Here is a 23,516-nt window from a genome sequence, read left to right on the forward strand (position 1 = left end):
TACCAACAAGGCCCTGATGAATACACTCAGGGCTCTAATCGTAATGAATCACATAAAATGTTAGGCCCTTTGGAAAGGCAAATACAACCCCAGTGAATAGGAGCTGCTTTAGTTTCTGCCTTGACGTCCAGCTCTGCCATTTGGGTTTGCTGACTCTACATGAATATTTTGTGAGCAGACCTTTGCCTTTGGAGGAGCTCGGCCACTGAGGTCACCCCCATGGTTGGAGCACCAGGTGTACCTGGAGGTGTAGGAGCAGATGCTGGAGGTACAAAGCAGAAATGATAATTACTCACTCATTTCCTAAATGAGCATCTGAGAGGTGGCACTGACCCACACTCAGTGCTGCCGTGAGAGCAGCCCCAAAGTGAAGAAACACCAGAGCCAGGGAATGAGCCTCCCTTCCTATGGAGCTGTGGGTGGGCAGCAGCCTGACCAGGGCAGCTTGGGGGACCCAGGGTGTGGAGCAAGGGGCTGTGCTGTGCTGTGGCCTGCCATGCAAAGGGCTGGAGCAGCTGCGGGGGTGGCTCCGCTCTCCCTGTGGGACCTCCACAGCATAGCCCAGCCTTTGAAGCTGCAACAGTCAGGGCTGATGCTGGGGAAAAGAACTGAGGATTTGGTTTGTTCTTTTTCAAAGGCATTATTCCTCTGACAGCTGAGCTGGAGTCAAACCCAACTGTCCGCTGAATCCAGCCCTTTTATTTTCCCTCTTTAAGTTCCGAGTTTGCACTTTACATACAGTCATGGCAGGCTTAAGCTTGACTGTCAGAATAAAAGCCTTTTCATAAAGCTTCCTCTCTGCAGTTCAAAACACCTCCAACCCAAGTGATGTCAGCTTCAAAGGCTGGCCCACACTGCACCCAGGGCTTTCTCCTGCTGCTGCTTATTTAGGGGTCTCTTGATGGCCTGTGGATCTGAGGGAAATCTGCGGGGCTCCAGCTGCTTAAAGGAGAGCTGTCAGGGTGCAGTAGAGAGTGGGGTGGTAGAAACCAGCCAGGGCCAGGAGCTCCCCGTGCACTGGGAGCTGCAGTGGGGATGCCAAGGCCAAGGGAGCTGTGTTTCTGATGCAGGGGGATCGCTGTGTCCTGCCACTGAGACAGTCAGGATGAATTTGTCCTTGCAAAGAGAAACCCCCAGAGCTCCTCCAGCTTATGTTGGATTAGAGGCAGAAGCATAAACAACCTTAGCCATTCCCAGGGCAAAGGAAAGTCACAGGTCCCAGGACATGAGGAGTTAATTCCTGAGTGCTGCTGGTTGAACTTGAGTTAGGATTTGTCTGTGGCAAAGTTCGCTCTGCTGTCCACATTCTGGGCAGCTCTTCTGGTAGAGGAAGTTAAGATGCAGCTAAAGATGATAATGTACAGAGGGATTTCTTTAAGTTCCCTGTTTATTGAAACCACACACTTTCCTTTATTTTTCTCTCATTTAGTGCTTAATATTAAGCAAGTAGGACTAAGTTGAAGAAAATTACATGCATACTTGAATATTGCTCCCTTTCACCTTATTTTCAACAGAGTATTCTCTTTATACTGCTCAGAAAAAGTAAAATCTATGTCCATGCAAATTGTACCTGCTCTTTTAAAAAAATCCATGCATATTGCTGGCCATGTCCCCCCAAGCTGTAACCAGGAAGTGCAAAACAAGGAGCAAACACTGGGAAATTTCAGCTGACAGTGTTCATTCACAGAGGAGAAGGAAACAGCAGGAAAAGGTCAGCGTAGACTCACACGTACGTGTTTTTTTTCAATGAAGGATACCCTCCTCTCTCTTTTCTCCTAGGCAATTAGTGTAATTACAGAAACCAGCCATTTAGCAGACTTCTAACTGAGCACTGTCAGCACTGGCTATGAGAGGTAAGGCACTTGACTTTACGCCAGTCAGACACAAAGCACTTGCTGCTGAAAATGTCATCTCAGACAAGACGACGAAATGAGCTGGAACCATCCCAGCTCTGACTATTAACCTTGGCAGGATGAGGCGTGTAAGGACACCCTGACGGCAGATGTGAAAGGGATCTGAATAAGTAAAACAGAAAAGGTTTGATTGCGGGATTTAAATACCAAAGCGATCCACTGAGAATTGATTTGTTCACTCTCTTTACTGTGTTAGGTGATGCAAAACTAAAGGATGGCTGGTTACATCACTCGCTGGAATTTAGGGTAAACTGAAGGAAATATTTCATCATCTGGAGTGTAATTGCTCTGTCTTGCTGCAGGAAGTTGAGAAACTGGGTTTAGAAAGAGCTGGATTTAGAAAGAGCTGGAGCAGTACCTGCCTGTTCCGCTCTTGATGCTTCCAACAGGTCTGAATACAGTCAGTAGCTCATGAAACCACATGATATTGTCTCAATTGTGGGACCTTGAGCAGAGGGCTCAGTGCCTCTCAGAACAGGGACTCCTGAGCCTCCAGCCCTGCAGGATAATCCTGGCTGGGCAATGACCCTCACAAGAAAGCCAATTTCTCATTCATTCATGGAGCTCCTACATGGAGTGACAAGGGAGGAGTCACTTTAGGAAATGGTGCTGTTCCCCAGAGACCAAGTAATGGACTGAGCTGAGGCAGCCACATTTAACTGTTTTCTCACTGCTGCATGCTCCTGTCATGGCACTGAAATGTATTGGTCACAGAGGAATTCCTAAATTAGATGTGCCATGATTGGAATTAATAGCAATGTAAAAGAAACAGTGCTCTGGAAAATAGGAATTCAGTTCCTCTGTGAGCAACAGCCTGTTGGTTAAACCCCCTTAAGCCCATGGATGTTGACTGCAGGTCATCTCCAGACTCAGCAGATTTTGCAGCAAGGCTCTAGCTAAAGAACATGAGTGTTTTGGACATTTGGGATTACTTTGTACTTTATAAAAACAGTGGAGCACTGGGAAGGGATTTGCTATATAGTACTTGAAAATTCAGCCTTTAGAGGGAGAGACTGGAGACTTTTCCCAGGCAAAGAGCCAGACCCTCTCTGGAGGCAAAACCCCACTTATCCTGATGCTCCTACACATGTGTAAAAACTTAGTTTTGTGCGTCTAGTTGCTTGCCTTGTTTCCTGCAGGGTTTCATCAGCTGGTATTACCCCAGCACAGGGTAAAAATGGATCTCTTGAGCTTCAGTGTATTGTCAAGGCAACAAGAAAGAGTGTTATGGTCTTATTCAGCCATTTTTCATAACGGCGTTGTTCTCAGGCAAAGCTGTTTTGGTGGCACCCTGGTCACAGGAGGGAGGCAGCAGGAGATATTGGCTCTGGGGGGAATGGCAAATGTCACTGCCACGTGTGCCTGAGCTGGCCATGCTGTTTGGGTGTAGTTGGTAGAATGGGAAAATTCCCTTTGGGAACCTGGGCAGCAAAAGAGGTGGTGCAGGTCCATGTCCTCAGCATGGGGACATTGGCTAATGGGTCTGTGGTGGGGAGAGATGAGCCCACCTGGGTGTTCATGGCCCAAAAACCCCTGCCATGCCACAAAGTCACCCTGGAACTGGAGTTGAGACGATACCAGCACCCAGTGAAGTGGTTTTGAGACGGCAGAGCTGCTGCTGGGCTGTGTGGTCTAGCATGGACAAGCTCTGTCACACCTTTCACCTGTCACACTTAAACCACACTCCTTTTGCTGCTTCCTTTCCCTCAGCCTTGTGCCATCCTCATCCTCCTGTGCCTCCATTCTTTCCCATCTGTTTTCTGGCAACTTCTGCCCAGATAATGAGCTGTTGGGAGGATGAGACTCATCTTCCCAGCACTGGGCTGGCGGCTGAGGCAGGCAGCCAACACCAGCTCGCATTGCTGGGGGTTTGCTTTTGTTTGATCTCTGCCATAAAAGGAACCAATTTGAATTCCTGGAATAATTAGCTGCCCTTTGCACTAGTGGCTCTTGAAAAGCGAGCTGGCAGGAGAACAGAGTGGGAAGTGGGAGGATGAGGCGGATAATTTGTCCTTTGTAGCAGGTGGTTTTCAGGAGGTGATGCTGTAGGTCACGCTCTTCCCTCGAAAGCAAAGCCAGGGCTTCCCTGCCCTGACCTGGGGCTTGTGCACCTCTGCTCAGACCCAGCTGGCCAAGGCTGGGGGATCTCAGGGCTGCAGCCCCGGGCAGTGCCCTCGCCTGCGTGTGCAGGACTCACCCTCGTCACAGCTTGTCAGCTAAAAGATAAACCCAAGGTGCTGATTTCTTCTGGGGCTGAAAAGTCCGTGTTTTTTCCTGAGAGCAGCCCAAACAGATCTAAGCTCCACATTAGCACTTTATTTTCTGCATCCTAAGAGAGAACCGCAAACTGCACCGCTACTGAGCCAGGGGTGGGGCTCTTTCTCTGGTGTAGCCAAAGTTCATTTTCAATGAGGGCACGTGAAGCTAAAGCCTGGCCAGTTGTCACCCCAGCTCTGGTTATACCCCAGTCACAGCTGAAGGAAGTCACGAGAATGTAATTTACTAAGTGCTTTGGGATTCCTAGGAATATAACTCACTAGAGAGACACTGCAATTTTCTAAGTTCATCCTTAAGGGAGAAGTAAGTGAAGTTTCTGTGTTGGAGGTGGCTCTGGTGAGGGAAAGCATTTTGCAGCCATCCCCACAGGGTTGTTAATGCATGCTTTTTGCTAACATGCCATTTCACTGGAATTTTCACCCTTCTGAGCAATCTTGCATATGGATGAAAAGGAGAAAAAGGAACTCAGTGGTACTCCAGGCCCTGGAGGCCCCTCAGATGGGCTCTGCTGGGATTACCTGCCTTCCCATGGCAGTGACAGATGAAACCGCGCAAACTACAAGGATGAAAGGAAAAAGTCAGAAACGAGAAAAATTGCAGAGAAATTAAAATTTAAAAAATCTCCTGGGGGGCCTGAAAGCCAAGGCAGACGGGTAAGTGGGCGAGATCCTCTGTGTATGTGTCCTCCCTGCTTCTGCCTTGGATGACCAATGCTCAGAGCATCAGGGAAGGCTGGGGAGCCATGGAGCTGCCAGTCCCACATCTGCAGTGGGGAATGCCCCATCCTGTGGGATGGACAGAGATGTGCTTCCAGCTGCCACACATACCCCAAATGAACAGGAGAACAGCTACAGCTGCCACTGGCCTTGGGAAGACAGTGGGACAGAACAGAGGTGCAAAGGAGGAGATTTCAGTGGTGAAATTCTGCCAGTTTGCAGAACAACTGGCTCTTTTCTCTGGGCATTGCCTCATTGGTTAATTCTTTCCAGACCCAATATGCTAATAGGGGCAGGAGCACAACCTGCCCTGTATCCTCTCACTGGCCACCACCACATTCCAGCCAAGCAGTGGAAAAGCAAAGCAACAAAACCAAAACACAAACTAAACTGTGTGTTAAGGAGAAAAAAACCCTGCTTCCTGCAGGCAATCTAAGGAAGCCATATGGCACCAGTTCAGTAAATAAAAACTGAACAAGTGACCTCTTCTTGGTCCCTCTGGAGACAGTGGCAAGCCAGGGATTAGCAGCATTCATAGTGCTCCCTCAGGTCTCCATGATGAGGCACACAGAGAAGACTTGTATGGTGCCTGGAGAGGTGGGGAGGCAGAACTGGAAGGGACCAGAGGGACCCATGAGGGGCCTGGCAGGGAGAAAAGATGGGCTGGTTTGTTTATTGAATACGAGCCTGCAAAACCTGCTTGGCTTTGGGCTCACTAGATCCCATTGAGGCATGGGATAAACTGCCTGTCCATGGTGGGAGCAGACTACAGCAATGCCCTCCTGAATAATTCCTCTCCAGTTCTTGTGTTGGGTAGATCTCTGTGGCCATGAAAACCTTCCCACCTCCTTCTCCCATGGCCCAGTGAGTCCCATTTCAGTGAAAAATTACCTCACTCTCTAGGTTAGGTGTGCATCGAGAGGCCCTGGCTCCACCAGAGGATCCTCTGCCCACAGCTCACAGCTTATGGTCCATTTTGGTGTGTAAGGCAAAGCTGTTTCCCACCAAAAGCAATCAGCAAGAACAAAAAAGGCTGAAAGAATGTTTCCCCAAAGTCCAGCAAACTCCCCAAACCAATTCTATATCTTCTTGGCAGGAACTCTACATTTTTTAAAAGACATATCTGAAAATTACAGCAAGGCATGGAGTCCCTGCCCATCACATAAATCCACAGTTCCTGCTGAATCACTTGGAATTGTGCTGCCCTGGACTTTGCCAACGCAGTCATGTCTGCACAAAAGTCTAAGTAAAATCTGTGTGCAAATCAAAGAAGTACATTTCATGAGTAACTAGGAATTGTTAGTTTTTGTGGTATGTTCACAGCTTTTTTCTTATTCTAGCACTGTTTCCTGAGCAGACTCTGTAATATTCCACTTCAATCCCTCTAAGCTGACAGGAGAGCGTGCACTTTGCAATCAAAGTGATTCATGCAATTACATGAGCCAGTGCAGAGTAAGGGAGTGAGAATCCCTAATCTAGAACATTAGCACTTACCTGTTAAATGCTCTTTTTTAACATACTGCAGAACCATCATCTTATTCCTTACATAAGGTTCTTCAGGGACTACTATGACAACAGCAGTGCTGAAAAGCAGCGTAATGAGACACCAGGAGCACTGGGAACAGATCATACAACAGCAGCTCACTACAACCATTTCTTGTCTGGCCCCAGAAATAAAATCACTTGTGGATGCTTTTTTAATGCTGAAGTTCTCTGTCAATCTGCTTCATTTTTTATTAGTATATCCACTATATTTCTGTTTATACACTGATTGCTGACTTGGCCTGCAAGATTATATAACTAAGCATAGAGCAGTGTGGCTATTCCCAGGGGATGACAATATTCCTGAAATCATGCCAGAGACTTTGCACTTTGTTGATCTATTGGAAAGGTCATGGAGATGAGCTACCAGATTCATTTGTTGGTGACAAAAATATTGCTGTCTAGTGAAACAGGTATTGTGGAATTTGTTCCCAGCTTATTACACATGGAAGGTGAAAATTCCTGATATTAGAGGGCTTAATATCATATGCTGGTCCAGCTCAGTGAAATTCAAGCAGGAAATGAGGTTTTAAGAGTTGGAGTAGTTTGCTGAGGGAAGTTGTCTTCAATGTTGTAAGCCAGTGCTGGATATCTCTTAAGTGCTAGTTTAAAACACAATTTTTCTCTACATTTTGCATTCACCAGTGAAATTTATGGATTGATTTGGTAGGAATTCAGACAACGGTGCCTCTCCTAATCCCAACATCAGCATTTGTGTTTAGACGTTTTAGAAATTAGTTTATTTGACGTCAGAAGAGGCCAGGCGTGAGCATGAGGTGCGTGGATGCTGCTGCTCTCCTCATCTGCCTCCCATCCCGGGGCAGAAACGTGCTGAGCTCTCAGCCAATGCTGCAAGTTCCTGCAAGCAGCAGCCCCATGGACCTCCCCAGAGGCAATCCCACTGTGAGAATTGCATCTCACAGCCTGAACTGCCTCTCATTTTCTCCACATGATGCAAACACTGTCCATGTGATCCAGCCTCACACAGGGGGTGCCCAGACTTGCTGAGCCACTCACACCTTGGATCCCAGATGGGTTTTACAGTCTCAGCAAGAGCTGCAGGTGTGAAGCCTCCATTTCTCTGCCAGACTGCTGCTGGTAACCTGAGAAGGCACTGGCCAACTCCAGCCGCATCAGAGAGAGAGGCAGGAAACTTAGAAGTCATTTACAAAAATATTTGCAACTCAAAAAAAACCATAAATGGTGGTTGTGTAAGTGCTGGGGACCCAAATTAATGTCAGCAGAAATGGTCTGTTCTGCCTCGTGCACAGACCTCAAGAGAAGACAAATGATTGAGAAGAGACTTGGGCTGTTTGTCTGTCAACCTCTACTTTAATTAATTAACATTAATTATTGACCTAAAGCAGAAGTGTTGGACTACATCCCAACTCAGAGTACAGCTTAGAAAATTTATTCTTGAGTGACTTGTGTGTTTGGGTTATTTCAGGCACTAAGGCAACTGATTTGAGGTCTTTCCTACCTTGGGTGAACTGTACACCTAGACTATACATTTTTCTATGTCTGATATAAATAAATACATTCTTCCTCTACAAGAGTCAGCAGGCTTTCACCATTTTGCTGAATCAAGACCATTTTTGGATATACAGTGTCAAAGATTAGACAAATTAGACACTGTCATTATTAAGAGAGTTTTTAGGGCAAAAAAGATAATTCTCCTGTCTCGCATTACATGCTTCTTCTCAATTCTTTTATGAGAAAATTATCTTTTTAGATAGCTGATGTATTCACATTCTTAGTCTTCAAAATTCTGTAAATTCTGTAGAGCATTATCACTTGAATAGGCCAAATAATTATTTGAATGCCTGCTCACAGATAGTCTTCAGTAAAACTGAGGCTTTGAGAAGAACCAGAGAGTCCCACCAACTGCATTCATGAGATGGGCACTGTGAGGATTTACATTGAAGACACGTTGTGGGTTTTTACTACATTTGCAGTAAAACAACTGCAATGACACTGAAATTCAGAAAGCCATCTCCTCAACTTTCACCTTTTCTTTAAGAACAGGAACGATTTAATCGGAATTAATTAATATCTCATTACAATTTCATAGTCACCTAAAGGCCATATAGATGTGAATGGTCTCTTCTGATAGCAAACCAGTTTTAGCTCAAGTTGGTAATAAGAATATTCACATTAGGGTGGCTTCTAGTAAGTCTGTAGCATCCCCTTTGTAATGTATAATGCTGCCCTTCCAGGCTCAGGATTGACAACCTTTCATAAATGGTATTTTTTTGTCCAATGTATTTCACAAGAAATGACTGAGTCTACACAAACCTGCACAAAATTCTTCCCTTCCCCCTTATTATTTCTCCTCAATTGTAAAGTGTTTTTAGAGGATCAGGAGGTTTAAAGCTGAAAGTGATTATATGTTTTTGAAAGTTCTGGACACCTGGAGATCGTGAAAATAATCATTCCTGGCTTACATTAATTTTTAGTTTTCAGGATACAAACGGAATTTAAAATAAGCTAATCCCTTCACCTGGTTTAAACTGCTTCATGCAGCAACATGAGTTTACAACAACTAAGGATACATCCCAGCTATTTTTAATCCTTTCACGTCAAGATTGGCTCATCCCAGTTTGCTTTTAAAGCATCCTCAGAGTAAACCCCATTTACCCAGCCCACATTTGTCTTGAGTGCACTTGTACAAAATAACCCTAAGCACCCAAAAAGGCCACGTTTGTAATGGAAACACCTCCAGAGAGACTGACCCCCCTGAGGGGAGGCCACCAAGGAATCGATTTGACAGCTCCTGAGCGGGACTGAGCCGAGCGGGAGAGCACGAGAGGCTCGGTGCTCCTGCTCCCCTTCAGCCACGCTCAGGCTCACCTCAGAAAGGAACAAGGCTGGCTGAGGGCTCAGGGAAATGTGGGCTCTACAAAGGCTCAGCCTTCCCTGTTGGAACAAAAATATAAATTGAAAAATCTGGGGAAAACGGGACCTACTTGTGAGAATGGGACTCGCTGGAGGAGGGGAGTAGAATAAAGGGCACAGAGAGATGGAAGTAGGAACAGAGAGGCAGGAAAAGGGATAAAAGGGGAGTTAGGAGGGAGAAGAAAGGCACAAAGAAGCATAAAGAGCTGGAAAAGTAAGGAAAATAGAGAAGAAAAGGAGTGAGAGAAGAAGGGAAGGAAATGCTGCATGTGTTTTAGTGATGTCCTCTCACAGAGGGTGGAGGTGCCCAAAGGTACCACCATTAGTGGCCAGGCCTTGGTTTGTGCTGAATTTCAGTGGTGTGCCTGTAGAAACAGGTGCTCACTGAGACCACGAGAGCATGGCCTGGCATTTGTGCTGGAAGGAGCCAGTGGGGCACAGCTTCTGGAATGGGGCTCTCTGCTCCCAGTGCTCCTTCTCACTGTCTTCCCACAGACCTTTGGTGGGAGCCAGCCCTGCTGAAGAAGGGAGCTGTTTTCCTCTTGTGCCCCTGGCTGCCAAGGGAGCTGGGATGGCTTTGGCAGGGGCAGAGACTGCCCGTGGCAAGGAGGGGAGAACCACAGGACAACAGGAATTCAAAGGGGTTCTGGGCTTCCAGCAGGAATTGGGATTGGTCCAATTCTTACTCAGACTGTGGGGTACTTTTGATGCTGCTCTGTCCCAGACAAGATGAGCACAGCCTGCATGTCCCTCATGGCCATGCCCACAGCTCTGCCAGGTGTCAGCAGAGGCTGGGCTGGGGGCTGCAGGTGGTTTCTGTTCACAGAGGGAGCAGGGGTGACACAGGGTCTGGGTCTGCTGCTGGCCGGAGAGCAGAGGGAACTGGTCCATGCTGGCTCCAGTGGCTGGGGGCAACCACTGCCCCACTGTGGGATGTGCTCTTACCTGCTGTCTCCTGCCCCCAACTTGCTGCATGACATCCCCAACATGTTGTGGGATGTTTCCCCCTTAAACTGCTGTTGGCTGCCTCCCTGCTCCCTAATCTGCTGTGGGATGCCCATAGCCAGCCTTGGGATGAACCCTTAGACCAGCTGTGGGACATCCTCATCCCTGCTACAGCGTGTACCCCAGCCAGCCCGGGGACGACCCCGCCACACCTGCTGTGGCGATCCTTCAGCCGCACTGTGGGATTTCCCCCCGAGCCCTGGGACGCTGTCCCAGAACCGCCGTGCGATGTTACCCGCTAAGCCCCGGTCCCCCGGAGCTGATGCGGGATGTCCCCAGCACGCTGTGGGATGTTCCCCGGGGCCGCCCCCATCCCGGCGGGGCCCCCCCGCCGCCTTTGCGCACCTGGGCGCGGTGTGTGCCCGCGGCCGCGGGGGTGACTCAGCCCCGGCTTTATAACGGCGGGGCGGCTCCGAGCCCGGCTCCGCTGCGCCGCGCACCGCACCATGCGGAGCCTGCGCGGAGCCCCGCCGCCGCTGCCGCCGCTGATGCTGCTGGTGCTGCTGGCGCTGCTGCTGGCCGCGGGGCACGGCGCCGTCATCACCGGGGTGAGCGCCGCCGCCCGGCACCGACGGCACCGGCGGGAGCCGGCACCGGCAGGGACGGAGCGAGGGAGGGAGGGAGGGAGAGAGGGCTCCGCGGCGGCGGGGACGGGAGTCGGGGTTTGTTCGCGGGGAGTGATAGCGGGACTGGGGAAACCGGCCGGGATAAGGGGCGCCCGCAGAGACAGGAGCGCTCTGCCGGGCGGGATATCCGGGGAGAGGGGAGCGCTCTGCCCTAAGGGATGCTCGGGGAGAGGGGAGCGCTCTGCCCGAAGGGATGCCCGGGAAGAGGGGAGCGCTCTGCCCTAAGGGAGTCCCGGGGAGAGAGGAGCGCTCTGCCCTAAGGGATGCCCGGGAAAAGGGGAGCGCTCTGCCCGAAGGGGTGCCCAGAGAGAGGGTGCGCTCTGCCCTAAGGGATATCCAGGGAGAGGGGAGCGCTCTGCCCTAAGGGGTTCCCGCGGCTGCTCTCTGCTCTCTGCACTGCCGAGACTCGGGGTCTGTCCGCACTCAGCCATGCCAGGACGGAGCGGTGCCGAGAGCGGTGAAGGATGGCCGGAGCTGGGATAAGCGATAACGAGGACGTGGGAGGGAAAGCAGAGTCAGGCGGTGAGAGGTGACAGGGCTTGGGGGTCCGTCTGGGATAAGTGGTGCCGGACGTGGCATCTCTAGGGATGAGGGGTGCCCGGAGCTGCGGGTCGGTCTGGATTCAGAGCCAGCAGAGCCTGGGGGTCTCTCTGCGGTGAGTGATGCCAGATGTGTCAGTCTCTGCGGTGGGCAATGCCAGGACTCGTGGGTCTCTGAGGTGAGGGGATGCCACAGCGTGGGGTCTGTTTCTTTGGGGTGAGGGATGTCTGGACTCGGGGGGGTTGTCCAGGAGCATGCAGAGGTTTCTGCTGCTTTTCCAGGACTGGAGCTGTCTCCCATCTCCCCGCATGCAACCCCAGCTGTCTCCAAACCTGCTCTGAGGGGGTCTGGCTCAGGGCATTGCACTGCTCACTGTGCACCCCAAGTTCCTCCAGCACCTCCATGTACAGGGCAGGATTACAATCCTAGGAAACTCTGTTTTCCCTTTTTTTTTTTTTTAATTTTGTCTATGATTGTTCTGCTTTTTCCCCTCAATAGCCACCCCTTGCAAACAAGTCTCTGTTGTTGTTGTTTTTAGGCTCAAGATTTACTGTGGTTGTGAAAATACTTTTTTTCCCTAAAATCGTTATTTAACCCGAAGAGTTGCATCACTTTTTAGTTAAGTGATTTTTAAGTGTTTGCTTTGGATTAATAACTCAGCATTTGCATTCCTTTGAGAGCTCACATGTCTTTTGTAACCATCAGAAGTTGCACTCACAGCAGTGGATTTCTCTGTGGCTCCAGGCTCCCTGTCCGGACCCCTGAAGTCCATGAAACAGCTCGTGGGCATTTCTCTGGAAGTCAGATCAGTTCCCAGGACTGTTTTTTTTTCTTTTATTTAAAGACCAGAGAATGTGAAGGAATTTTTTAATAATTGAGGATTTCAAGTTTTTTTTAAGTAGAAACATACCCAGCAACAGAGGAGCAGTTTATCTGTTATTAGAGCTGTGGCTACACCTTTAAAGCATAATGAATCCATTAAATAAAGCAACTGTGAGGCACTGAATAATAGATCAAGGACAAGGCAGATTCTAAAAGTAAAAATAGATTAGAATTAGAAAATGTTACTTTATTAACTATTGCAGAGCATTTCTGCTTAAACCACTTTGATGCATTTTTGGCTGTTGATGAACGGGCAAATCTCAGATGAGAGCTGACGTTCGTGTTCCCCAACGCCTGAGCCTGAAAGGTGTTTTTCCTTTGCAATTTAAGGACTTTTTTTCAAACTTTCCTCAATCCAGTGGTGGTTCCTGTGCTGAAACCTGTTGCCTTTGCAGCTGGCATTTCACCTGGGACATATTCTTGGGCTGATTTCCAGAAGACTGCGTTTAAATGAGGCGCTCATGAGGTGTTTGGGGAAGTTTAGGAGTAGCAGCAGGAATTACACATTGCAGATAAGGTGTGGGCAGGAACGCTTGGGCTGAATATTTTCAAAACTTGTCATACATTTTTGGAAAGGGAGCCTTAAAAGTTCTGCCAGATGTAAAAGTGTGTGTGTGAGGTCAGGAAAGAAATTGTGCAGCCTGGACATTCAAGACTCTTGCTCGGTAGAACATACCCAGGTGGGTTTTTCAGCTGAGTGGTATTTCACCCCAGGACCAGTCCCACAGAGCTGAATGGACTTTGAGATACATAACTGAGAACAAAAGGGAGTCAGGAGCTGGCAGGTGAGAAATAGCAGAGCCTGTGACTCCAGCTGAGCAGTGGACACCCCAGCAGTGTGCTGGGGGCAGCCAAAATCACTGCACCTGCATTTTTAGTTGTGACTACAGCAAAATAATATCAAGTGCTTTTAAAATTATTATTATTTTAATTTTTTTTGAGAGAGAGGTCAGAAAGTGAGTATTATCTACCTGGCAGGCTGGAGTGGTAGTTTTTTGGCCATATTAGTCTTACAATCAAATGCTCTGTGTTTGGGCTTACCTGCAGCACAGAGCTCTTTGTTTAGGAGCTGTTTGGGTCACACACACTATTTAATAATGATTCTAATGCAACAGCTTCTTCCTAAACTACTGACTGAGCTTTAAACTTGTATTTTGATCTGGCTCTGCTGGTCAGTGCAATATTTACCCAGTGAGTACAGTCTAAAGCCATTTATCACGTAAATCCCAAGGTAAGATCAGTGAGTTTTTCCCTCAAGAGCATGTTTACTCTGGGAATGTGCCTTCCCCAGAGCTGTTATCAACATTTACGTATGTTTTTATGAGTTTCCCATTTACGTAGTGCTGACCAGTGCCTTCCATCTCTCCCTGCTGCTGCCAGACATCCAGAGCAGTGAGTTAATCAAGCCCACATTTAGGATGTATGCAGAACCTTTAACTGATGGCATTTCTCACTGGAGAAAGGAGACTGGTTTTTGTATTAAATCTATAGAAGCTTTTGATTAAAAAGTAACTGAAAACGTACAGTAGCTTGTTTTCAAACCCTAATGTGTCAATTGCTCTTCATGGTTTGTGGGTTTTAAACATACCCACTAGTCTGCATTTTGGTTTTTGCTTATCTAAGCTGTATTGGGTAAGTGGCTAAAATAATTTTTTGCCTCCTGTGAAGGGGAATGCTACCACAGCAGAATTTTTTTTTTTTTTTGGATGTGAACACTTATGCAAAGCTTTTCTTAAGGCCTCTTTTAGCTATGTGTAATTCCAGATAACAACCACAGAATCTATACTTAAACTTCTGTTTTAGCTGCTTCCACTTGGACTTCTCTAACGAAACTCTCATGCAGTAGTGTTGCAAGGGCACTCACCTTGGTATTATCATGTGAAGTTAGAAGGAATAGTTACCTAAAAGTCGTTAAATAATGATGATTTCCTATCTTAGCTTCTCCATAAGACTGGTTTGGTGACTCTTTTGGTGAGAAGTTTAGTGTGGTTGGTAGTTGCTCCTGGCTGAGCTCACTCAGGCACTGATCTGGGCGCTGGGAAAGCGAGTGGCACGTGCCATGGTCTATCAGTGCTCAGAAGTTTGGACTGCAAATCGCTGACAGTCCTGGGTTTGGCCCAGAGCAGCTCTGTGTGTGGTCCTGGCTTTAAACAACCCGATCCCACCTCCAAAATGTGCCAGGAGCCTGCACGTTCCAATCCATGGGAGACACAAGTATTGCAAATCAGCCTTAAATCTTATTATTCAGCCTTAATGAGCCATGATAACTTAGGGGTGCCAGAGGCAGCTCCTGAGCACCTGATCTGTCCTATTTCTGGAGTACATTTATTATTCATGTAATTTGCTTGATGCTGTGTTGCACTCCAGGCCTGTGACCGAGACCAGCAGTGCGGGGGCAGGATGTGCTGCGCCGTCAGCCTCTGGATCCGCAGCCTGAGGGTGTGCACCCCGATGGGAAACCTGGGGGACGAGTGCCACCCCTTGAGTCACAGAGTGAGTACCTCACCAGGGGGCTGGGGGGCTGGAGGAACGTGCTGAGCTGTACTTCACACGGCATAAAGCCTGTACGTGGTGGAAAGGGAGGGAAACTTCCCATTCCTTACAATATCCAGCCACCTGCCTCTGTGTGGGAACAGAGATGAAGGTACCTGCGTAAGGAAGCGCATTACTGTCAGAATTATGCTGAAGAGAATCAGAGGATGAAAGCACTACATGCTTCCCAGATTGTTTTCTTATTAGTTTGTTGTCGCTGCTTTGTTTTGTTATGTGATCCAAAACCGTGCTGGCAGCTCCCAAGCCCAGCCCTGCCAATCCCTTCTGGTGTGAGCAGGAGCACAGCCAGTGCCACCAACCCCAGGGGCAGTGGACAAGACCCTGTCACAAGCATAAAAATGTCACCAGTTGGTGTTGGGACAGCTGGTGCATTGAGAAAGTGTTGACACACATTTGGACTTGAGAAAAGTGCCCGCAGGCTCTCTTTGTTTCTGTTCTACCTATTAATTTTAAATATCCATGTATAGATACATATACACACACACTGTATTATTAATACAATGATTTTAACATTATTTATTTATTTAAGGCTATGTAATTATGTGTTTGTTATGCAGTATGAAAAAAAAGCTGCTTATTTAAAACACAAAAGGCTGAATGGGATGTTAGCAGGGAGCTTGAGAACCTGATGGTCCTCAGAGTCATCCTCAAGGAAGAGCACAGCCCAAGAGTCATCACAAGTGGAAGATATAAGGCAATAAATTCAGATCATAAATGTGCAGCTAGTTAGCTGCCTCTCTCACTGTTTCCTCCAAGGCCTGGCTCCTCAGTTTATTTTTTCAGTTTTAGGAAGTTTAAGGCTCTATTTTATTGCAGTTAAATTTTTAAAACTTCTGCTGTGGTATTGGGGACCAAATGGTCATTTTTACTATGTAATGTAGCAGGTTCTTCTTGTAAGGGCTCTTTCCATTACCAGGAATTAGGATAAGGGGAATTGTCTTCTAGAGGGTTTTATGAGCTTATTGTTATTGGGCAATAATTTAAACTGTCTGATATATTTCAAGCTGATTGCCTGCATAATTACAATCAGAGTAGATGCCTGTCCACCCCAGACACTAAGTCACTGATGTTTATAAGCTTTATGAGGTTAATTTTAATATCTCCACTGATCTTCCTGAGAAACACAAACCAAATTGATTTACTGGAGAACGTGAAATGAGGTTGTTTTAAGGATGGAGGGTTTGCTCAGTGGTTCCTTTCTGGTAAATACTTGTGTAGGGAGCAGCTGGGTGCCCTGATCACCAAAACTTTTCATTTACTGCAGGATAGGTCAAAATCAGGCACCACCATGGCCATGGCACCTTGGGGACATCCAGAGGAGCCAGGAGATAACTGGAGGAGATGGCTGGCAGTTGGGGTTCCACCTTCTAGGTTCCTTCTCAACAACGAGATGGTGATGGACTGATGCCATTAGCAGTCCCAGCTGGAATTTTGAGGCCGGGTCTGAGGCAGGGCCAGGCAGGGTTTGCAGGCAGGTGAGGTTTGGCAGCATGGGAGTCCCACTGAGAGGAACATTTCCTTGCAGCAAGTGGACTGTTTAGAATGAAACACCTGAGCTGTCAGAAGGCTGAGAAAGCAGTCAGAAACCTGAGCTCAGGTTTTGGGTTTGGCTGCAGCGCTGCGTGGGGGCACCCAAAGGGATGATTCCCATGGGGAGTCCCCAGCAGGTGTGGGAGGTCGTTGCCTCTCTGCTCACACTGGAGTAGAGGGGCTGTGGAGGGTGGCACATGGAAACCCACAACATCCCTTGCCCTGGAGCTGCTCTTAGGATGGTGCTGGCCCAGGTCAGGGGATGTGAGCCCTCTGCCACCTCCTGCCCCCAGCAGGGCGTCGCTGGGGTCAGGCTGGTGCTTGGCACCATGCATGGAGGACTGTGTGGGGCTTTCTCAAAGACAAAATTTGTACACTGACACAAGAAAATCTTGGAATAATAAAATTTTAGGCTTCAGCCACACAGAAGTGAGGGAATTAGGGCTGCCTGCCTGGCTGGTAGCAGAGGCTTTGCACCTCTGTGCCTCCTTTGCTGCATCCAGGGAATGCTCAGTGTGTGCTGCCAGCTGGCAGCACCACAGCTCCCAGACACTTCCCACTGGGCTGGCCTTTTTGGCTCCTGTAAGAGACAGAGCTTGTGACCAAGTTGTTGAAGATTGTCAGTGCGTGTGCATGTCATGGCACAATTACATTTGTCTAATGTGCTCCATATGTGCTCCCTGCAGCACAATGTGGCTGGAGGAGGGTGGGATGAAATGAGAAACCTCTGCCCTGTGGTGAAAAGGATCCTGCTCACAGGGAGGTCAGGCGAGGTGACCTCCAGAGTTCCCTTCCAGCCTGCTTACCACGGGATCCCAAGGTTCCCAGGTCCTGCTCTGTGCCATGTGACAAGGCAGGATTCGGGACACGCAGAGAGCCCTGCATAGTGGCACCACAAAACGTGATGTTCAAGGCCCGTGTAGTTTCACAACAAACTCCTTTATGAAATGAGAGTAAATTGAGAACATGTGTCACAGATGTAGATTCACACAGCAACGTGACTGCTCTTCACAGTGGCTGGGCTGGGTGTACAACGGGGCTGCCTTTGCCATCTGCTCTGTGCTGCAGCTCGTGGGGAGCTCTGGGTGTGAAGGGAGGGAACTGGGCAGCATTCCCCATATCCCCATTATTCCTCCCATTTCATCCCCCCAGCCACCAGCGCCGTGGCTCTCCCTGTCACCGATTGTGGGAAATAGTAAATATGCTATTAGCTAAAAAGTTTTTAAATGCTCTGTAACAAAGAAATCTTTGGCTGCGGCTGGCTGTAAGTAAGCTTTTGCCATCTTCTTGTCTCAACCGTGTAATGAGGCTGATGCTGCAAATAAAGCTCAAGGAATGTACCCCAGCAATGCCATCCTGTTTGTGAAAAGGAAAAAAATAACCCCACCAGCACAGCTGATGTCCTTGCTCTGTCCCCAGGTGCCCTTCTCCGGGCGGCGGATGCACCACACCTGCCCGTGCCTGCCGGGCCTGGCCTGCCTAAGGACTCCCCACAGCAGATTCAGGTGTTTACCAGACTTCAGAAAAGAAGACGTCTTTTTTTAGCAGGAACTGTTCTGCACGAGAAAGAGCCGCTCAGTATTTCCCTTCCCTCGTTGTCGTGACAAAAAGGGTTACCTGCCAGGAGGAACCCTGCACCTCACTTCCCTGCCTCACCAACGTCAGCTGCAGATGAGACACTGCTGCTGTGGCCAAGGTTTCCAGGAGGGACTTGCAGTGGAGGATGATTTCATTTTGGGGTAACCAAACAACATCTACTGGAGCAAAACTCTTTCTGAGGGCAAGGGCTTGACCATTCCTGAATCATTTTGTGGGCTTCGTGGTTCTAGTTCAACCCCAGAATGAAAAAATCCAAGTTTATTGCCAGTTTTGGAAAAAATTTGGCCACATCTTTACACTTTGGAATATCCGAATTGAACTGAGATTTGGATAACTGCATAGTGTGAAGCATATGACAATTGCCAAAATAACTGTATTTACATTGCATTTCATATCTTTATTAATATAATTTTATTTGTAAGTTAGGCACACCTCTAGGGTAAAGGTTTAACCAATAGATGTAGTTTTTTACACTTTTAAAAAGTGGCAAGTGGAAACAAAACATTTCAGGATTCAGAGCATTAAAAGATTTACTTATTTTAGTGTTCTAAGATGAGAAGTTGTTGTTACTTGAATTGGTGTAAAACTACCTGATCATCCCAAACTATGTATTAAGATGTAGTTTATATTAAAGAAAAAGGAACCCTGAAGTTTATTGTAATGGGCTGCCTGACTTCTTGTACATGTATCAAATCTGCTGTGCAAAAATTCTGTATCAGAATAATGGCAGTGTATGATTTGATTTATTTTAATATTATAACATTATTTTGTCATTGTGTTTTTTCATTTTTTTTTCAGTGTAATCTGTTATCCCACACTTGATTCACCACCTAAGCTAGCAGAGCTCCTTATGGATAGCTTAGCAAAAGATTATGTGCCTCTCTGGCTGCTTCTTGGGAAACTTGAGGCATGAATTCCTCAATCAAACTGCAGTTTCAGAATTTGGAGGAATCTTGGTGTAAATAATATGAGAGGTTTTTCTTGGCTGGTGCCTCAAAGGACCAACTTTAGCCCAGCAAACATAAGATTTGTGGGTTTTCTATGAAATATTGTGCAACTTCATATTTACTTGTCAGTCCCCAGAGCTGGAATTCCAACAGTTTGTGTGAGATTCACATGTTTCTTGCTCTCAGACATGCAAACATATGCTGGAACTGGAAAAGTGAAGTCATTCATCTTTCAACAATCAGTGCTTTGCTACTGGTGGAGATGGGGGGGTTGGAGAAGTGAGCACACTGTGTCAAGGCCAGACCTGTAAAACTGAGAGGAGAAACATCCCTGGGAGTTACCAGGTGCCTTCTACTGGGCTCCACCACCTTCCTCAGGAGACAGAAAAGAATAACTGGATTAGGTATTGCCAGGTCCTCATGGATTCCTCATATGTTAGGGAAATAAAAGTCTTGAGAGAGATTGTATCCTCCTGGCAGAAGACAGTCCATCCCCAGGGTACCCACTCCAGTGCCTCTGAATTTTGCCTCCCCCTTTGCAGTGGTGATACTGCAGCTGTGCAAGTGGTGATAGAAAAAAAAAAGGACTGAAGTGCCACTGCAGGGTAATTTTACATCTGGTTTGCATTAATGTGATCAGGTACGAAGCACTTGTATTAGATCTGAAGTCTCAGAGGGGCTCAACACTAACCCAAAGGGGTGGTGAAAGGCCAAGTCATTTATTGAGTTCAAAGTGATGTGCCAGCACTCCAGAAATTCCCATACCCTGGATTTAAAACCAACCCCCAAGCCTGATTCTACCATTGTCACTGAACAGGGGGGCTTCCCAAATACCCTGTGAACCCCCAAAGGCTGGCTTGCAGAGGAGGAGCACACTGGAAGTGTGGGGGTCGCTTTTTTGTCCATGCTTGTCCCCATAAAATAAGCTCAATACCAAGGACTTCAATTTACATAAAATCAAGAAGAAAAATAGCAGCAGCCCAAATGTGCCTGCGTCCCATCTCTTGCTCCATTTTTTTAAATCAGAGCACAAAAAATGAACCATGGGAGGAAGCAATAGCCCTGCTCCTCATCTCCTGCTGGCCTCATTCACCAGTGACTCCACTGGAGGCAGTGGCCCTGGTTTACATCACTGTAAAAGAGTGGACAGCTATACCTAAAGACTGCCTCAGACCTGCCAGATCCTAGGAGAGTTTATCAGACAAGAGCAGATCAACTTTGTATTGTCATTCGTGCCAATTAACTTGTGGGATTAAGCATTTATCTGGGTAATGAGAACAGCCCCAATTACACGAGTTCAAAGTTCACACCATCTATAGCAGTGGAAGTTCTGTGTCCTGCAGACACTCCTGGACAGGGAATTGGGATGGTGCAGCTTTGAGAGATGCATTATCCCATACTTGTCCTTCTCCACACCTTCCCTGCTGATGTAGGAGAGATAAAGGCAAAACCTCACTGTCCTACATCCCCACTATATTCACTTGGCAATAATTATTACGATTCCCCTTTTAGTAATTTAATTTCCATTAATTGACACTCACAGTGGAGGTTAGTTGATTTGAGAGAATCCTTCTGGAAGGAAGATTAAGCTTTTGCATCCCCATTATTTCCTAAACTCTGCCCTAATCAATTATCTTTTTTTCCCATCCTAGGGGAGCTTTCCTCTCCCAAGCACACCTGCAAAGGCCCTTTAATTTCTGTCTGCAGTGGAAGGGGCTGGGAGGGCACCCTTTACCTTTGCTTTACTCTGATAATAGACAAACCAGTGACCGCAAGTATTTCCAAATGTGGACGGCCATGCAGTCCCCTCTGCTCTTCCCTGGAGGCAGCTTTTGTCTTGAGGAGCACAGCAAATGACTCAGGATGCCCCACAGAAAAGGTGGCCAGCCTCAAGCCAGCCCTGCCACAAAAAGTGTTCTGCAGTCCCCTGCGCTTGCCCCAGAATCACCCTGGAAGGTGTCTCAGGCCAGGGACAGCTTCCTCACCCGCCTTGAAGGGAGGAAGGAAGGGGACAGCCCTTGCAGAAGAAATCAGATGAGAAAATAGAACAGAACTTGTGCAGCCCTGAAACCTCCTTGGTGCAGGGGAAAAGCCTCACTCCCCATACCCACAGCTTGAGAAGAGAGAGGCTGGTTTAAACACTTCCCTTTATTCACTGCACTTAGATCTGTGCCAACGTGTGTTTTAACTTTATTAATATTGCAGTAATTTCATTATTAATAGAAACGTGTGCATTAATTTTTAATATTATATGAATATTGATATTACAGATATGCTATAGAATAATGTTGATATCCCACCACACTGGAGGCATTTCCATGTTTATTGCCAGATTTTAGGTTAGCAGAGAGAGCTTGCAGGAAAGGGCACCATCACATATAACGAGTTGCTGCCTTAATTTGATTAGGTGCTTATTAGGAAAGGGGAAGCAAGGTGTTTGGGGTTTGAGGGTGCAGAGTTGGCTGAGCCAGCACACACTTGTGAGCCTGGGGGACTGCAGGGAAGGCTCTGCTGCTGAGCACCAGCAAGCCCAGCTTAAACTCAGCTCCATCTGCATCCTCCTGCCCACAGTTCACCTCTGGAAAATTTTGCCACTTCAAAAAACCAGTGTTACAGAGGTGACACAAAAGTAAATTATTCTGTTTGTGTGGCAAGGGGGAACTCAAATCTGAGTGGGTGTACACAGAAGAGACAGGTCACCCTGACCACATAGTGGTTTTACAGAACTAGTAACTGGAAGGAGATGAACTGGCTGAAGGTCATCATGGTGTTTGGGAAGATAAAAGGGAATAATGCATACCTCTACAGAGAACACTTTAAGGTAAGAAAAGTGATTATTGTTGGTATTGCTAGCTTGTAGTGGTGTGGGAAACAGTAGTCTTGTTGTGACCCCAAAGCTCTAGAGTGTTTGAGATCATGCAACATTCCTTGTCAAGAGGGACTGAGCAAATTTTCTCCATCAGCACAATCCACCAAACCAAAGGATGATACCAGCAAGTGTGACCCCAGACCAAAGTCCTTGCCAGTGCCTCCCCCTACGCCAGCAGCTCTGGGATTTGTGTTTTCTGCACAGATGGATATTCAAAAGAAGCAGAAGGTGCTAAGAATCCCTTGATTTAAACAAGATGTCTCAGGAGTTTGATCCTGACAATGTGTAACGTGTTTTCCAGAAGGAATTAGAAAATTGCAGGAAGAGAATAGACTGTGCAAATGCAAGAGGATTTTGATAACAGCAAAATCAATGTGCCTTTCTCTGTTACATAGATATGAAATGGCAAACCAGCAGGGGTACAGTCATTAGACTGATCAATAATTCTGAGCACAGGAATGGAGATGAGTTAATGCACATCAGCAAATCACCTGTGGTTTCTCAAGGAGAGTCTTGAGTGCAGGCAGACCTGGCCCAGTGCAGTAGAACACATTTCAAGGATGTGGCAGGGCAGGTTCCCCCATGTGGCATGTCTGCCTTGGAGGATGGTGGCAGCCTTTGAGTCGCTCTGCCTGGTCCTCAGGGCTGGAAAAGGCTAAAGCTGAGCAATCCTGGTGCACTGAAGGGAGAAGGATGGATGGCAGCTTGTTCTGTGACAAGATGTACAATGCAGGGTGACAGCAACGTGTGCAGGAGAGGAGGAAAGAGCAATATACCACAGAGGACAGGTGTAAAACCCCCTGTGGCAGGGGTTTCCCAAAAATCTGAGTGTGAGCAGCTGAGTGGGGGCAGAAAATGAAGGCAAGCACAATGTCAAAAGGACAGAAAATCTCCTCTGCAAAACCTGGAAAACTCTGTGTCTATTAATTGTGGGCCAGGAGTACCCAGAGCACCCCAGACTGATGCTCCACCCCAAAAGCCTTGCTTCCCCTTTCCTAATAAGCATGTAATCAATTAAAGGCACCAGATATCACTGTGTTACAGGCCTGTCCCCAGCTCCAGAAGTTCACAAATCTCCCAGACCATACAAAGCAAGAGCCTGTGCTGCATGTAGCATGTACCTGCATTGCTGCAGCCTGCATTGGCCTGGGATGCAATGACTGCCCTGCATCCCAGCAGATGGTACAGGAAGGGTGGGCCATGGACCCTGGAGAGCTCTGCTCTGCACTGCTTGGGCAGGGTCTCTCTTCCTAGGCTGGGATTTCCACCAGGTCTCCCAAACTCTGGTGCCGTGCTTCTGCCACAGCGTCGTAACACACGGAAAGGATTAAATCTGCTTTTAAAGCATAATGTGGCTTTGTAAATCCCAAGGCAATAATGCAGTGCAGAAGCAGACTAAAAATATGGCCTGGTTCTAGCCCAGCAAGCAGGGCTGGGTCTTCCTTACTTACTTTTTCTCTTGCACATGTGAGTGCACTCATGTCATTTCACGCAGAGATTTGTGGGCTCTTTCACCACAAATGGGCAGATGTGGCTCTTGCTGCAAGGAGTTTGCAAACCAGCAAAGCTGATATTAATTCCAGGGGGTGCAGGAATTCACCCTTTATTTACTCCTCCAGGCT

General features: G+C 47.6%; 1 protein-coding gene across 2 annotated transcripts in view; it reads left to right on the top strand.

Annotated features, from left to right (window-relative positions):
- PROK2 (prokineticin 2) overlaps positions 1–18,820 on the top strand; it is an 88,379-nt gene extending 69,559 nt beyond the window's left edge. Inside the window, exons 1-3 of one of the 2 annotated variants that reach the window (XM_038149225.1) lie at positions 10,788–10,896; positions 14,764–14,889; positions 17,899–18,820. In XM_038149225.1, the coding sequence (XP_038005153.1) occupies positions 10,795–10,896; positions 14,764–14,889; positions 17,899–18,024 (354 nt within the window). In that variant the 5' untranslated portion in view covers positions 10,788–10,794 and the 3' untranslated portion in view covers positions 18,025–18,820. Of the gene's footprint in view, positions 1–10,787; positions 10,897–14,763; positions 14,890–17,898 lie in introns of those variants that run through there. The other variant, XM_038149226.1, reaches the window with a different exon arrangement.
- Positions 18,821–23,516: the final 4,696 nt, after the last annotated feature.

This window comes from Motacilla alba, chromosome 12 (genome assembly GCF_015832195.1).
Source record: "Motacilla alba alba isolate MOTALB_02 chromosome 12, Motacilla_alba_V1.0_pri, whole genome shotgun sequence".
Lineage (NCBI taxonomy): Eukaryota > Metazoa > Chordata > Aves > Passeriformes > Motacillidae > Motacilla > Motacilla alba.